The sequence below is a fragment of the Nesoenas mayeri genome (genome assembly GCF_963082525.1).
Source record: "Nesoenas mayeri genome assembly, chromosome: 9".
Lineage (NCBI taxonomy): Eukaryota > Metazoa > Chordata > Aves > Columbiformes > Columbidae > Nesoenas > Nesoenas mayeri.
Genome location: NC_137557.1, coordinates 5131114 through 5148668, shown reverse-complemented (window position 1 = coordinate 5148668; position 17555 = coordinate 5131114). Strand labels below are relative to the sequence as shown.

At 44.8% G+C, this 17555-nt stretch overlaps 1 protein-coding gene across 1 annotated transcript in view; it reads left to right on the top strand.

Annotated features, from left to right (window-relative positions):
- The window catches only part of DIS3L2 (DIS3 like 3'-5' exoribonuclease 2), a 190175-nt gene that overhangs the window by 84048 nt on the left and 88572 nt on the right, over positions 1–17555 (top strand). Inside the window, exon 11 of the mRNA XM_080350020.1 lies at positions 10098–10177. Within this exon, the coding sequence (XP_080206146.1) occupies positions 10098–10177 (80 nt within the window). The remainder of the gene's footprint in view (positions 1–10097; positions 10178–17555) is intronic.

Below are 17555 nucleotides of genomic sequence, written 5' to 3'. Positions count from 1 at the left end.
GCAGCACAACTGTCTGTTCGTGCCATGAGGAGCTTGAGTGTTGCTCCTGGCTGCTAGAAGACCTAGAGCTATCAGACCAGGGGACAGCAAGGATCCACGGCATTGGCAGAGGACAATTAATGCTCACTTGCTTCCCTTGCAGGGCAGAGTTAATGAGCGAATGAACTTTGCTCTTGCAGGCAAACAGCTCTAAGAGCGCAATGAAGCTTTCAGCTAAAATTTGCATCTTGGTATTTCAGCATGTGACCTCAATTTCAGCTGACCTGAAGCTATCGGTCTTATCGAAGGCTAAATTGTAATTTTGGCTGCCCATTCAGCAAAGCAGCATCCTTCCTTTGGTTGATAAAGAAGGAAGAGTGGAACTGCTCTGCTGTGTCTCTTTGTCCACTGTGCAGGGAAACTCTGTACTTACCGTGGTTTGTAGCTGCAAAGCCTTGGCAGCAGGACAGTACTTGCGCTGCACTTCTGCCCTCTATTTATTTCTTTCTTCAGGAGTGTTACAGCTGGTAAGAGGGATTAGCAGTGCTTATAGTAAAAGTTTGACAACGTGCTCTTTGCTGTAGATGCCCAAGGAGATTATTGGTGGATAAAGGTGATGGTAAACATGGCAGCCTTGAGCTGTGCAAGGGGTGTTGGGGGAAAGCAGCCAGCCTCTGAAACAGATGTCTTTTCAAGGCAGGTGGACGGCTTTAGTTAGAAATGAGTGCGAGTCAGATAAAACATCACTAAACAGCTTGTTTCCTGGAGATTTTCCACTACAAAAAGCTAGCGTTAAGTAGAGCAAGACTTACTCAGCTATAATAGGATATGTAAAAATGCTCTGGTTTCTGATGGAAACTGAGAAATGACTTGTTTAGTGAATGTATAAGCAACATTGCTACAGACCTGACTGTTATCTTGGCGTAGAGTAGAGACACAAACAGGGCCAGATTATGATCTCTGCCCTTTCCCTGAGCTGTTCTGTGACTAATTTAATGTTCTCCATAAGGAGGCACAAGACATACAAAGGATTACTCAGTGGTATCTGAGGATATCAGATCTAGTCCCCCTCTGACAGGATTGATTCCAGAAGGTGGTGGTGATGGCTGTACCTGCTCTGGGTACTTCAGCTGTCCAGGCAGTCTGGAGAACGGTCTTGGATCGGTGGGGAGAGCTCACATTAGCTCCATCCTCACCCATTAACTGCGTAAGTAAAACCCTGAATAAATACGGTGCTCCTGTCAGAGCGATGTGATTCAGCTCCTTGCTTCTGGTTGGCTTCTTCAGGTCCTCCTCTGTGTTTTCATAACATTTTCTACTACACTATAGCTACGGCAGTTGTGGTGACACTGTTTTGTGCGAAATGATGCATGGTCTTTGCTCGCAAGTGCTGTTGTTACCAGTGGCTGGTGTACATAGACACACTGGCAACCTCACTGGTGTTTTTCCTTACAGGAAGGCGCGTGTGGTCATTGGAAGTGCAGCTTCGAGCGGAATCAGTGGTGTGCAGTTGGATGGGATTATTGTGTTCTGATCTTCCAGGCCATCAAAACTAAGCTTACTTAGTTAAGAATCTGTTTAGTTGTGGAAAACAGTAATAATTTCTGCAACTAAGTTGTTATATATACAGTCTTGTTCCTGCCTGGCTGCCTATTCTATGGAGAGAATAACACAGGGAGATGAGGGTAAAATCTTAAATCAATTTGAGAGTGTTTCCATTTCTTGCTGGATTCAACTGGATCACAAAGTGGGCTTTAACTGTATGATGAGCAGAACAAAGTACCAAATCTTCTCATATTTGTATACGTTAAATGACCCGGTTCAGGTGTGCCAAATACTGCCCCTTTCCTCGATACCGCGGTGGTTTGCAAACACCCTTCTCTCTGCAGGTTGGGTAGCACGGGAGTAAATAGGGATGTGAAGGTTCCAAGTACTGCTGTCAGCCCAGCATCTGTCTCTGGTGATGTAGATGAAGAAACCCAGAACTTGTACAGCAGGTGTGGTAGGATATCCCCACTGTGGTGTTTCAGGACTGGTCCCTGGGGCAGGCTGGTCCTTACAAGGGGCAGCATTTTCCGTGTGGCTCCATTCTAATCCTGAACACTGGGAGCCGAGTGGTCTGAAGCACTTTTTGACCTCTCCATCTGCACTGAAGCCTTTTGGGTGTTTGGATCCTTGTTCCCAGGTTATTCTCAGACCCTCAGTCTCTAAAAAGAAATAAGAATGATAATATAGATCACACATATGCAGGTATTCTGTATGAGGCAGAGTTGTGCTTGGAGATACTAGAGCACAGATAAGAAAGGGGGCACTCTGGAAAAAAACGAACGAAAATATTCTGGGAGATGAGGGATTGATTTACAAGGAAGGATTAACTGTTCAATGTGTATTTGCCAAGACTGAAACTAGAAGTTTTTGAAAGACATAGGAGTTGATAGTTAAAATATGTGGACCGAAATGAAAAAAATTAGAATCATTTAAGGTGGTGGGAGGATAGAAAGGGGTGTTATGAGGACAAGTAAGGTAAAACAAAGAGGAAAGCTTTCTTGTTCTACCTAAAATAAGCTGTAGCTTAGACTGCTAAATTAAGTGTTGGAAACTCCATTGCTAAAGATGCTTAATACTATATTGGAGAAAGTCCTTGTGAATGTATTGTCATGAGCAGTCTGGCTGTGACCTATGGGGGTTGGATGACCTAATGTCTCTTCCATTTCTAGCTCTGTGCATCTATGATTAAAGTAGTTTATATAATGCAAGTGCATTTTCAATTACACTCCACCTTCTTGCGTGGGATAGTGGCGGTGCAGAGACCTCATTATATTTGTGGCACAATTACAGCATGACTTGTAGGAAATACTGCTGGTACTCAGCCTCTCCGGGACTCTGATCTCATTTTATATATATGTTGGCTTTTCAAGACTTTTAGGTATTGGCTTTTAGGTATGTTACAAGACTGCAGTGCTCTTTTTTCATTCTTCCTCCTTACTGGCAGGCCGTAAACATATAGAAGGAATAATTGATTCTGGTTCGGCAATCCAGCGAGCAGACCTTGGTGAAAATGTAAATGTTTATTGTTGAAGATGTGTAATACATCAGGAGTCATTGTCAGCTGCTCTCTTGGACCAAAGTCTGTTTTCTGAACCAGAACAGGACATTAGCTAAAACATAAACACAGAGAAATTAAAAAGAACAGTATTGGCTTGATGGAGAAAGTTGGCCTTTCAGTGCATTTTATGCTGGGCTGGATTTTTGTGGGGCTTATAACAATTAGTGTTTGGAGAGGGCAGTGTTTGCTTCCAATAATTTTGTAATTTCAGTTCATTTTGAAATTTATGCACCATGCAAAAGGAGTTTTGTAATGTGTCAAGTATCTCTGTTGGTATGTTACAGGACTTTCGGAGTGCCGTCAGAGATTTGTCAGGGTACTTCTGTTACATGCATATTTTTGTAACATATTCCTTTTAAGAGTCTGTCTTGGAAGCAGCCACTCTGGGCTTTTAACTAAAATCTGCCAGCATCAAGTGTGACAAATGTGGTAGACACTACACGTAATAGATGCCTTTTAGGAGTGGGTTGTTGAGGTCTCTAAAATGTTCAGGCACTGATTGTTCTCTGAAATTTCTCTTGGAGAGGAGTACTTCATCCTCATTTGAGTGATGAAGATCAGTGGAATTGGTCCCATGCTTATTGGCACTTTATAACGAACCTGCGCAGACGTTGTGGTTGAGCTGGGTTTACTTGCGATTGAAGAATGAGATTGATTTTTCTGGTTGCCATAACAATTGGACTGTTGTGTGAAAAAATGTTAGTTGCATTCGTTGGAGTGAGCTGACAGCTCTAGGATGCCTGTTCCCGAATTAAAACAACTGTTTCCAGCTCTGAGAAATGATGTCTGGTTAAGTTTTGCAAGACGGAGCTCAGCAGGGTCTTACAAATGACCTGAAGAGCTTAAAGATTCTAAAAGTGCCTTTGCTGTGCTTAATTTTAAGCTTTGAGCTGAAGTTAATAAGGGTAAACCAGGAGGCTGAGCTTTCACTCCCACCAGGCTATTGTGTGTACTCACAAAGTGGAGAGAACAGGACAATCTAAGGAGTCCGTAGAAGAATGTAAATGCATTGTAAGTGTCTAGACATGCACTCGCTTGCACTGTAAATGTCTTAGCACTGATAGACTCAAGTTTAAGGAAGGCTCGTACTGCCTAAACTTTAATAAACATAATGATGGCTGTTACTGTCTCACCTCCAGCTGCAGCAATCTGGAGGTTTATGGTGATGCTTCGGGAGCTGCTGGGTGACCAGAGGGACCACGGGCTGTAAGCACCAAGCCTGGGCAGGGCAGGATGGTCCATGTGTGGGCGGCAGCCTCTGATACGCTTGAATTTTCAGTTGCACGGTGGTTGCGTGCTGGGAATTCACAGGCAGCGGGTTTCAGGCACCTTTTTCGTGCTAGTGAACGCCATGGGTTCTTTGTTCTCTTTTGTAGTTGTTTTGGATGGGTTGGTTTTATGAGTGACCGCTAAACACTGCAGGAGTCTGATTCAGTCTGAAAGTCTGGGAGACAGTCAGGATGGGGAGGTAAATAAGGTAATTAAGTTCAGGCACCTTAATTCTACCCAAGACCCTTTTCCTGGATCTTCTGCTGGAGGCCTTTGGGGTTCCTTGCTCAGTGCCTTCCTCAGATGCTCTGGTTTGCTTGCAGAGACGCTCAGCTCCCTTTTTCTCTCTTGTGAGACTTGGCAACCTGAATTGTACCCGTGGCCTCAGCCCTGAGCAGTCCAACTTCAGGCAAATGGTAAAGTTTGGGCTTCCATCCGAGTGACCTGAGCTGGTGGTGGCTGCGGCAGGGCTGGCAGGGGTGGTGACGTGCAGCTCACAGAACGTGGACATGGTTGGGCTGCCCAGCCGGCTTCTGCTCGTGGTGTCTGGGATGCCCTTTCTCCATCGCTGCTCTCCCTGGTTCCTGCGTATCTGGCTTGTCCTCTCTTCTTTAGGACTCTGTCTCTTGCCAATGGTCACTTCAGCTGGTAAGGACAAAAGTCTTAGTTCACCGAGGGTTTCCTGATGCTCTACCGGGTACATGCTTTTCTCTGAATGGTTATTTCATGGTCGTTGGCATTTGTTAGAGTGGAGAAAATCAGAGCTGTGGGTTGACTCATCTCTGCGCTGCTGCCTGGGAAGGCTGTCTGGTTATGTGAGGAGGATTTGCGTGGTTACACGGCACTGCTTTGTCTGCTGGTGCTTAAAATCACGCTGGTAGCACCCAAGCTTTGCCCTACAATTGGCCATGCCAGGAACCTTGCCTCTAATACAGCCCGAGCCCATGGCTTACAAATGCAATGCTCCGTCTTGACCCACATAGCCTTCCACTTAGTGAGGATGGAGCCCTGAACACTGGGACTTGTGATCTCCTAGGTGTTTATATATTATGGCTAAACTAACTGATATGTTGAATTCCGAACAGTTTAGCTGGCAAAAATAGGTATATTGTACCAAACCTTGCAGCACCAACTGTACAGTATTTTCTCTGCTGATTCTTGCGAATGCCTTTGCGTAGATGTACGTATTTGCACAAAGAAAAACAAACTGCTGTTGCAGTCCTGTGATCTGTGAAGGTTTTAATTACCATGGTGGTAATTCCAGCTCACCAACAGACTACTTATCTTACCTCTACTGCTGCATGAGCCATTTACTTTAGGTCGTGTTAAAGGTAAAAAGACTAACTGCTCTGCAGACACGCTTGTCCGCTTTAATTAGGCTCCCTTAAGCTGTGCAAAGAAGCACTGCACTTAATTAGCTTTCCTCAAATTGCGATTGATATACCAGCCTGTATATGTGCAAGCCGTCGTTACTGTCTAATAAACTAAGTGCTCTATTCTGCAGTTTTTCCCCCTAGATGGTTGGTTTGCAGGCTGGCAGGTTGCGTGGCACCTGCTGTCCTGACTCTTGCTCCACCACGCTCAGTGCCAGTTGTCCCCTGGTCCTCCCAAACCTCTGCAGCCATTGTCCACCTCTGTAAACCTGCATTAAACATACATTTTGGACTAAGAGGCTCTTGTAGAAAGGGGAAGTTTCCACGCTGAAATGTTTATTTTTGATCACCGCTGGGGGTTTCTTAAAGGCACATGTTTATCCGTAGTCCTTTCCCACATAAAGACCAGAAAATCTCTTAACTCTCTGTGTGTCTCTATCTCCTAAACCGGTTTCCTTTAACTCACCGAGTTGTGTGTATGTTGGAAGGAGTGGGCTTGGAACATCGCGTTACTTTTATAAAGTATGTTTTGACAATTTGAAATGAGTAAAACAGATTTTTATTAGGTGTAGTGACAATGAAAGATGGCTCCTTCGGGGCTTATAAAGAATGGGAGGGGTGATCAAGCTCCTTAACCCACCAGGTCTCATTGGTGACCCTCCAGAAGCTGGAGGCAGCTGCCAATTTGTATTTACCTGTGGTCAGTGCAAATGTACGTACAGTAGCTGGGCCATTTGTTTGTACTTAAGCAACATCTCTGTTAGCAGGTGCATAAAAAGTACTGTTGCCTTGAGGTTTAGTCATCCACCCCACTGCAGTTTGGTTTTGTTATCATTTATGGTCAGAAATGTGGTCTGATCTTTGAGATCCCTTTTGCCACAGCCTTGGGGCATTGTACAGCCAGGCGGTATGGTCAGGGGAGGAATTTGGACGGCTCCTTCCTCTGCACAGGGCGGACTTGCCACATAGCTGGGAGCAATGTTATTTCTTCACCCAGATGGTTTTTGTCAGCTGCCTCCTGGAGGTTTGCACAGGAGTGGGTGCCAAGGGAGGGGACAGCTGGCAGCGCCGGGGCACCCAGCCCTTCCTCCTCTCGCTTTTCTTTGCCTTGTGCCCGTTCTCTCTGGGATGAGAGATGCAGCGTGATGGAGGTTAAAGGTGATAGCGGCAGGGCTGGGGGAAGAGCAGGAGGAGATATGAGAGGTGCCTTCCTTGGGGACCTTGCCCCGCGGGAGCACGGATGCGGGTGCTGCGCTCCCATCGCTGGCTGGGTTGTTTTCTGTCCCACATGCCAGCCGCGGTTCCTATAGCTGTCTGAAACTTCTCCAGTAATAAAAACCCAGTACCAGAAATAAAATTCATCACACTTAATAAATGCAGTTACTGGCGAGCGGGATTCACTTAGAAAACTTCAGCGAAGTGTACTCCTGTGTGCCAGGATTATCGCACTGCCATGAACTTTGAGCTTTGCTTGCAGATCGGCTTCTCTTGTCCCATTGATTACCTGCCCACCGGCTCTGCAGCACTTCTGCAGAGTCCTTATGCCAGGGAGGATCATTCCGTGAGTTCCTCGCTCAGTGACTGTCTTGCCTCACCTTGCAGTCTGTGCCCAGAATAAACTGCCTGTGACAAGCTACAAGTCCAAGTCCCCTGAGTAGCTTTAAACAAGTGGATCTGAGCCTGATGGTAAAACACAGCCCAGCTGTGCTGCACATAGGAATGCTAAATCAGTATTTGTCTGGACCCCTCTTCAGCTTCGCGTCTGTGAGTTTAAGCATCCCAGACGGCAAGCTGTGTCTGTGCCTGCAGTTTGCGTGCTGAGAGGCTGCTCAGAACCCGGCCAGCGTGTCCCGAAGGGCAATGGGCTGTGCACGGGGGCCTGGAGGCCACCCCGCCGTCCCCCCAGTTTTGAGCTCACTGAACTGGGGCCGCCGCTGACCTCCGCAGTGGATTTGACTGGCCAAATACATCCCAGCAAAGCAGCCCGTTAGTTGCTGCCATTGTATAAATGTGTTCAGAATTTGGCACCCGTGTATTTATGCTCACTTCTTTCCAGGGCAGACTGCAAATATGCACTTCGTTGAAAAAACCAATCTGCTAATTTTTGAGCTGCCTGGAGCTACGATTCGCAATGGGTGGCAGATGCTTGTGGTTGCAGGCCTGAACATCTGGGATAAGCTATCGATTCTCCTGACACAAGAACCCACATTCTCTTTGAAGAAGCTCTTAAATCTTTTCCTTGCTTGCTTGTCAGATAAAGCAAGCCATTAGTGTCCGTTTGGTGCTGTTTGCTCATTTAAATTAAGTAACTTAGAGGAAGATTTACTAGATGTGGCTGGGGGGCAGTCACAGTGCCAGGATGCTGTTGCCTTTATAGCCTGTGAGTTGGTGGGACCTGGTGTATCAATACGCACACAAGCCTACGTACTGCTTGTGGTATAGGTGTCTGTATCTGCATACGTGTGGCTCCCTATAGATAGTTGCACAGTCCCCTGGGGTGGAAGTGTCCTGAAATTCCATCCTTAGGTGGAATTTTAAGGTATATTTAAGCAAGTAAGGTTGTTTGCAAGCCCTTAAAATTTGATTCCCAGTGCTGGATAGCTAGGCAGCAACCGATCAAAGTCCTGGTGTAGTTGGAAAGATTTTATATCTTTCAGTGTCATGAGCTCTGATTTGTTTAGATGCACGTGAAGCACCAGAAACTAATGTGCATCTGGGTATTAAAGCAGCTTTGCTGTCCGATCTGAAAGCTAGAATATTCTAAAAGAATTTCCAAGTCTCAGAGGCAATGAAGTGCTTTACTGATTTTTATGTCTTTGAAAATCTCTATTTAGTGTGCCTGGTGGAATTATATAAATACGCGCTGCCAGCTGTTTGACACCAACCGATACCACCCAGAGCATTTTAGTACCGAAGTGATAGGCCTGTGAATATAGAGACATTGCTCTCGCTGTGTGGGCGCCCGTGCAAAAAGACTAAGACCTGCTAATTCCATGTGACACTTGCGCCTTTAAAAGCGCGCTGTAATTTTTCCCCTCCCGCCTCTCCTACCCCAGGAGTATATGGGTGGTTATGCAGTGAGAGAAGTTATATGTGTTTTCATTATACATCTCTAGAAGGGAGTTGCCGTCGTGATACGAGACAAGAAGCAGCGGTGTGAGCTCTGCCTTGGCACAGCCCCAGCCTGCACCATTGTGCTTGGGGATCTTTTAACTAGGGAGGGGCTGAACGCATTCAAAAGGTTGAGATAGGAGCAAAAAAACCCAACAGACCCATTCCTTTACTGTCTTCACTGCTCTTCAGCCCCAGTCCCGTGTTCCACATGTTGCTGTAGCCCAGGGGCCCGGGCAAGGAGTTGCTGTAGGGCAGCCCAGGACAGAGAGAAGCCCTGGAGCAGTTTAGGAAGTTTTGGTGTCGAGTGCTTCAGATTTTGGGTCTCGCTGGTGCCAGGCCCCGCTCTATTAAACATGAGGATCCTTGAGTTAAATGCGCTCTTCTGTCTCATCTCCTTGGCCCCAGACCATTTCTGTGATCCATCTTGGTGTGTTCCTGGTGTCCCTGTCCCCCTCTGCTGTCAGGTGTATGTCTGTCTGTCTGTCTGTAAGCCTTCCAGGGCAGGGCTGCCTATTCCAGCTAACACCTAGAACAGCGTACACAGAGGGCATTCAGCTTTTCCTAAGCACCAAGCTGATTTGCTAGCTCTAATTAGCTGAGTTGGGACTCTTTCATTCTACAGCTTTTCACACTGTTTCCTATTGAACCTGCTTTTCCCTTTGGCGCACGACGGGCAACGTGGATGTTAGAAAGTACCGCACCTCTTGGGTGTCTTTGCTGAGACCAGAACTCCCACTTTTGTTATTATTCAGCGTGTTTTGTAGATGTTCCAGTGCCTCTGCTCCATGCCAGCTGGGCTCGTGGAGTTTCAGGTGCTGAGATAACTGCTCTTACGCCCGGGCATGGGGGTTATTTGTGTTCCATTTAGCTTTGCAATTAGGAACAATCTATTTTTACTCTAGCTGCAAGGCATCAAGACTCTTTCATGCTTGTTTCTTTGGGGTGAACTTGATGGCTAAGTTGTTTAGTTTTTGTGGAGGAAAATCAGTAATGAGATGGAAGCTGTTAAGACCAAGCAGTTAAACCAAAACGAATAAAAAACCCCCACAAAACAACAAGGAGAGTCACTTCTCTGAAACCCTTATTTCTTTTAAAATTAGATTTACTTTCAGATCAGATTGGAAGATGTTTTAACAGACAGAATCTTCTGAAAACGTGGCTGTTGTTGTCTGGATGTCTCTGATGCTCTCTGTGTTTTGATATCTTCTTCATGACTGGAAGATAAATTTCTCTTTTCTTCTTTTTCCCTTGGATAGGAAAGAATGCATTTTTACCATCGACCCATCAACTGCCAAAGATCTTGATGATGCTTTGTCCTGTAAACAACTCCCTGACGGTATGAGATATATTTTACGAAATAACTTCTCAGTCTTTATGTTCATCTGTTGACACATTCATATATATAATTTGTCACGAAGTATGCTTTAACAAATGCGAGCAGAGTAATAAACTAGTTTTTCTCATGTTGTTTTAATTGCCTGTTTTCAGAAACATTAGAGCAGATATCTTCAAGCTGCACTCCGAAGTAGTCTTAGTAGTCTTAGGAAATGCAGAACCGTGGTGTTTTGCATAATCAGAGCTGTAATTTGATTTGAGCAGATCTCAGCTGTCTCCTGTCGTTCCAGGAGTTACAGCTGAATAGCCGATATGCCACTCTTGCAGACTGAAGTCTAGTGAGACTTTGACCTTGAATGCACCATCACTGGGTAGAAGAATCCAGTTTTTTGAAGGTCACTGGCTGAAGCGCTTTTTGGAGTTTATAGGATGCTGGGAATTGTCAGATGAACACAGTGTGCCTTGTAAGTTGCGTTATTCTTCTCATTGCCTTTTAAGCTTTCTGTTCTGCCTTATTTGTACTTTTACTATGCCGTAAGCCAACAGAACAGAAAGTAAAGCTCCAGAAGCCAAATCTTGATGATTCTGACTTAAGGAACTTCCCTTTTGCAAGCTTACTCTGCTATCCAAGTTCTGCTCATTTAGTTTGATGAGATCCAGTAACAGACTTGGTTTAGAAATACTGCATGATTTGATTAGCCTATCCACCACTAACAAAGAAGATAAAGTGATTTTTTGGGGTGTATTTAGTTTTTCTTGCTCTTGTTAATCATCACAATATGATGATATCATATTGTCAAATGTCGTTCTCTCTTTTTGAGGTTGATTTCATTCTGTGCAATGTGGCCAGTGAATTGTACAGAATAGTATCACAGGGCTATAAAACTGATTAAAAAAAAAAGAGAGATGAAAGAAAATCTGAGGCAAATAAATTTATTTCCAATTATACTGTACAATAGCAGTTTTGAGGCAAGATTAAGGAAAAACTGGTGTTCTGTTTCACATAACATTTAAACTTCTTGAGAGATCCCAAGCTGGACTCTGTTCTTTCTGCTTCGTCACTTGAATTATCTGAGGTGTTGAAACTCCAGCTTCTGAGCCTCTCCTGTTCACATATGCATGGGTTTTAGATGCTGCGCGATACCATTCACAGAGCTGGTTTGTGGTACATACATCTCCGTTTTCCTCTTCATCCATAAGCCGTTTGGAGAAAGCGTTCAAGGAAAATATCTGTTCGAACAAGAATTCTTCTTTCCCAGTGATTTCGCAAAGCCACTGCAGGGCTCTCGCTCATATTTGGCACTCGTTGATAAACCTGCCGGTTGGGGATGTGGCCGCGCTCTGCCTGTGTCTCCGACCTCAGCTGCAGAAAATGCTTTATGAGACCTCTTTCTCCGATCTATAAGGAGATGTACTGGTGCAGAAGGGATCCTTTGCTTGTAAGGTCCAGTTCTAGGTGTAACTGGTACATTACTTGATCACGAGAGCTCTGTAGCATCACTGCTAACAATCCCCACGTGGTGCATAGGAGGGCGACTGCAGCGCTGCCCTGTTGCCCCATCAAGCCTCTTTGGAACAAGGTGCTTCTCATGCAGTCCAACTGAGGAAAACAAACAAAAAAACCCCATAAAAACAAATAGATATTTTTAAAAAGCTGTCTTCTGAGTGGACTTCATTCATGTGCTTTGCCAGTCTTCCCTGCTTTGTTGCTTCATGCTCTTCTTTGTCCAGACGTGAGGCAGAGGACACAAAGTGAACACCTGCGTCCTCTTGGCTTGTTCATTTCTGACTCGTTCTTCTCCCAGGGGCTGTGTCAGGCCTGTGTTGGCTTCCCAGAGCCCCCACATGAAGGTTTTCACTGCCATTCCCTCATCTTGTGTGAAGGTTGCGGAATATACAAAAGGTCATGTCAAAGCCAGGCTTTCAGGGCTTGTCTGTACCTGTATAACCCAGGAGCAGGCGCAGTTCTCTCTCCCAGGATACCCTGTTATTTCAAAGGTGATCTCTGATGTACGTACCTGAGTAGACAGAGGATGCTTCTGCAGTTAAAGATAACACCTCCTTTTCCCAGGAAAACCAGGCAGCTGGGAATGAAAGGTAAAATGGATCAAACTACAGGGTCACTCTGCGTAGAGAAGCTTTGCAAAGCTTTGTTTTTCAAATAGAACAAAAGTGGAAGGTGCAGGAACCTTTCTCCCATTTCAGTTGCCCGAAATAAACTTCACCAATGTGTTTTAGAAGAGATATGAAGAAACTGGGAAGGAGTAGGGGACAGGTCGTGTCTGTTGTCCTGAGAATAAAAGTCAAGGTTTGCTTGGCTTGTATCCAGAATTTATAGGATGGGAAATCCAGTGTGGGTTTTGGTGCTTTTGAAAGTTTTACATCCATCTCAGGTCATTATACACCCCTCCCCTTTCCTCCAGTTGAATCTCAGATGAGAAAACCCAAGAGGCAGACAGATGAGCACAGCCCTTGGGGGCTGTCCCCACTCAAAGGCTGGTGTTCACCCCCAGGTCTCGTTTTCCATAAACCATTAAGTGGGAGCCTGCTCACAGCAGCCCCTTGTGTGCCAGGTCTCCACCTTTTCACTGGAACCATGTGTCCTGCGTTGGGCTTGTTCCCCCCTGGACTCCTCTCAATGAGAAGATGCTCTGAGCTGGAGCCGCCTTTGAGAGCATTGTGCCCTCTGCCTCTCTCTCCTTTGAGCATCCATGACAGCGGTGCCCACGCTCCATCACAGGCCAAGGGAAAAGCCGGTTTTGATGTCGGTGAGTGTCCCAGGGACCATTTTTTACATCATTGTGGAAAGAACCACCATGGAAATACCTGTGGTGTTTATTCTGAGGAAACCGTGTGGCTCAGAAGGAAGTGCAGGCAGGAAAACAGGTCTGGTTGGTTTTTGATGCAGTTACGATCAGCTGGGGAGGGACACGAGGATCTGAGTGGGGGGGAGGGACACGAGGATCTGAGTGGGAGCGAGTGGCATAAGGAGCCTGCAGAAAACCCCTCCGTGTCCTTCGAGCGGACAGGTGGCTGGCGCAGGAAATCTCAGCATTGTCTCTGGGCTACAATGTTTGTTTAAAACATGAGATATCTCTGAAGAAGACATGTCCAGTCTGGTAGCTGGAACTATCTCCACTTTTAAGGCTTTTGATTGTCATGCAAGGAGATGCTTGCAGAATCTTTTTAGTGAAGATGAGTAATAAAAGCAACTAAGAACCATGCTGATGTACTCCTGCCTACTGTCTTCCCAATGTGCTGCTGTTTGAGGCACAAGCTTGATCCAGCATTTCATGAATCTTTCCTCATGCTTTGGTGTCGAAGTGTGAAATTCCAAAGGTTAAATTTTTCAAATAACTTCCTGATCTGAAGAATCCAATCAAAACATTATTTTGCGGGCCTCCTCTAAGGGATATCTGTTTCACACGCAGTTGGCAATATTAGCTATATCCTTTCTAAGGTGCCACCTTGGAAAGACAGCTGCAGAGCTTATTGCTCAAGAGACAAGGTGCTAGATCCTCAACCAGCATCACACAGTGTCTGTTCCTAGCAGGAAAATGTAGCGGAAACCTGTGCATTTATGTTACCTGACATATGTACTCTTCACTGCTGTTGTTTTGCATCATAGTTGGTGATTAGCATTTAAAGCCATTAATAGTTAATTACCATTGGCGTCTTCCTGGATGGGCTTGGGCTCTACCCAGCTGGGGAGACTCTTCAGGTTCTAGCACTGGGGACTCCAGCCTGTCCTTTGCAGTTGGCAGGAGACATCCAGATCCATCTTGTATCACAAGTTCCTGGGACATTTTTTCGCATGCAAATTGAATTTCTGTGGATTTGTTACTTTTTTGGCTCACTGTGAGCTGACAGCTTTACTCAGTGATATTTCAGCCTGTGGTTCAGCGGCTACTATAGCACTACATAGATAACTATTATAGGCCTATGAAGTGCAGCTGGCAAAAGCGGAGGTATAAAACCATCAGAGTATGTGAGATTTTTTAAGATATCTGTACTTTGACTTCAAATTTTTCAGGAATTTGCAGATTTAGAACGATCCAAAACCAGTGCCAGGAGCCCTTTGAGTTCACTTCTTTGTGTTCGCTTGCTTGCAAAGCTATGGCCATCCTCAGCTCTTCTGTGTTAAAGAGAGTCCTTAAGGGAACCTCAATCTTGTGCTTAATAAAGCCTCTTGGTGTATTTTGGAGGTACCCTGAGGATTTCTGGCTTTAAAACTTGCTATGCTAGCTGCAGTTGTTATGACAAAGAGTTGTTCTAGAGGTTAAGAGCTTATCCAGGGCTGGCAAGGCTGCATCTCTCACGAGGGAAAAGTTGTGTTAAGAGTTAACGCTGCTTTTATTCCAAATGTAAACGTGGTTACAAGAAATTATTATTTTTTCCATCTTTTTTTTTTTTTGCCCATATGTAAAACACTTTAAGAAGAAAAAAAACGGCACCAAAAAACCCCAACACGAGCAAACCACACACCCGACATCCTCATTGTGTCAGCTCATCTCCAAACTCAACAGAGAATGCAGAACCCGGTTCAGAAAACACCTCTCTGTTGGGGCATAGCACCCATAATAACTACAAGAAGAAGGAAAACACTCATTGTTTGAACGACTTCTATCAGCCAGCTAAATCAGTGCATTTCAGAAGGTTGTAAACAATGAAATTGTCCTTGTCCTCAAGCATTTGTTGCTAATTTATTCAAGACTGAGACATTGTCTTGAAGGATCTTGGGCAACAAGCGGGTAGGTAAGGGACAGTTTTTGCACTGTCGCTTAGTTTTAGAAGTTCCCAGTGTCACCCTTATTGGTTCCAGTCACTGGATGAGGAGTCGCCCGTGTCACCTACTCAGTAAAAGATGGAAAGGAATTTTCTGCAGAAGTAATCCACAAATCTCTCATGAAGAAATACCCGGTAGCAGAGTCGCTAGCAAATGAAGCATAGTGGGGGGGTTGTGGGAATAGCTGTATTTTTAATGGAGCTCACATTAGGATATTGCAGCAGTTGGAAACTTTTCAGGAATATATATCTTAAGTGGGCCAGTCTGGTTTTGAGAGGATTTTATATTGGAGTCTGCTTTTGATTAACAGTCGTGCTCCTCGTTATTGTTTAATGATAGCAGTAGGGAGGTAAGCTTGCTGTTCGCAGTTGTGAGTGTATATTTTAAAAGAGATCAGCTCCAATAAAGATGGAAAATAAGGTTATTTATGTAACAGCTGTAGAAGTATGAACAAATTGTACTCCATTTAGATGACTCGGCATAATCTTGGAGTAAAAGATGGATCTGGACTGCACCTAGTTTCTACAGCCTTTGTAGAGCTGTTTCAGGGTAGCTTGAGGTTTTTAGTGAGTTCATTTCAGTCGATACTCTTTTGTGATGCTTTCTGCACGTCTCATAGCGGGTTTCCACAGCCAGGAGCACACAACGGAGCCCTTCTCCCTTTGTACAAGTGTTGCAGATACTCGCAGAAAACAACCATAGTGCTTTCAAGCCTGAGTGTTTTCACCCAGGGTGCAGACTGCTGAAGATTTATTTCACCGTGTGAGAGCACCCCAGGTGACCCGCACGTCCCAGTGGCACCAGGCAAATTCCCCATACTTGCCAAACCTCTTCTGGGAATCGCTGGCAACCGATGTTTGTATTTCTGGTAATGTACACAACCAACGCAGTTGTGTTTGCAGGCTGCTTACTGGTAGGAACAGAAATTAAATTGGACATATATAAAGGCAGACAGTTCCATCTAAGTGCAATGTCAGGCTGTAATGGGAAAGGAGGCAGCAGGTGCATTTCTGTGGGATTGTCTTGCCATGTGCAAGTCTTTTGATACTGATTTAAAACCAGTACTTTGGGCCCTCCTGACAGAGCTTCTGTACGTCTTTTTGTGTGTTTATTGATGACTAACATGGTTATCACTGTTGTTTCTCATTCCTGTATCCCTACAATCTTTCAAAAGGTAATTTAAGTAAGGAGAATCTTATTCTAGGAGAAATTGTTGTACTGCAGAATAGAAACATATTCCACAGGCTGTTTGTTTTGGGGTTTTTGTCCTTAGTGACATTGTCTGCGTTTTGGAGCGAGGTCGTATATAGGTACATTCATTGAATCTTCCCAGTGTTTACCTGATGACTTAAGCAAATGAGTGTTCTGCCCTGCACTGCTCCCTGGTTTTCCCTTCCTTTTAAATCCATTCAACCCGATGGTGAATTTAAATCAAGGCCAGACTGGATGGGGCTCTGAGCAACCCGATCTAGTGGAAGATGTCCCTGCTCATTGCAGGGGGGTTGGACTAGATGAGCTTTAAATATCCCATCCAACCCAAACTATTCTATGATTCTATACCCAGGGGGAATGAGGTGAAAGCCTTCAAATACATTGTGTTTCTGTAAGTGTTGTGAAAATTGGGTACAAGCAAAGAAGAGACCTTCTCATAGTGACCCAAATCTGGGACGAGTGCAGCGTGACCTTTCTCCCTCAGTCCACTGTGGGAGTGTGTTTCAGAAACACATCTGCAGAGAGTGAGGAATTGCATCTCTCTCTCTCTTCAAGGAGCCTATTTCACCTATTTTGGTTAAACCAACCAATGTTTTACCAAATATTGGTGAAATTATCCCTTGTCTACTGCAGGCCTACAGACACTGCGCTGCTTTTCTTAGACCTCATGGACACCTTAGTAGACATCCCTCAGTGCATGAACTCCAGTGTCTTGCAGCAAAAAAACACCCGTAGAGCCCTGGTAGCCCCAAGATGTTCTCTGCCGATTGAGGTGACATCCCACTCTTCCTCTCCTTCCATCCTTGTTCTTTCCTGATGTAGGTTGCAAACACTCAGGTTGTTTTAATTTTCCAAAGTTGTGTGCGCTTATATTTTACTTTTAAAGACCTAAATGTTCCCTCTTCAATTCAGTTTTGTCCCTCTGGCCACTTGAGGACTGTAGGGTGCAATTTGCTCTAGAAACATGTGGTACAGGACCTTTCAGGACCTTTCAATTTGGTTCCTGCAGCACAGAGTATAGGAAGAGTTTGTAACTGGAGGCATGTTAGGCTGACTTGCTTAGACTAACACTGAAGAATGGACTAGTGTTGAATCAAAAGTTACATTATGAAATTACAATACTTCCTTCTTTGTAAGATGTTTAAGGTGAACAGATACCAGACTTAGCTTAGAGAGAACATGAGAGAAGCCCCACTTTGATATATGAGTCAAATGTAAAATGACCGTAAACTGCAATTTACGTAAATTTGTTACAGGAGTCAAATAAGGGAAAAATAAAGAAGACCTACAAGGAGTGGGATTGTACATAATAATCAGTTAGTTTTTCCTTTGGTATCAGATGTAATTAGCTCTCCTCTCCTGTTACCTGCTGATTAATCTG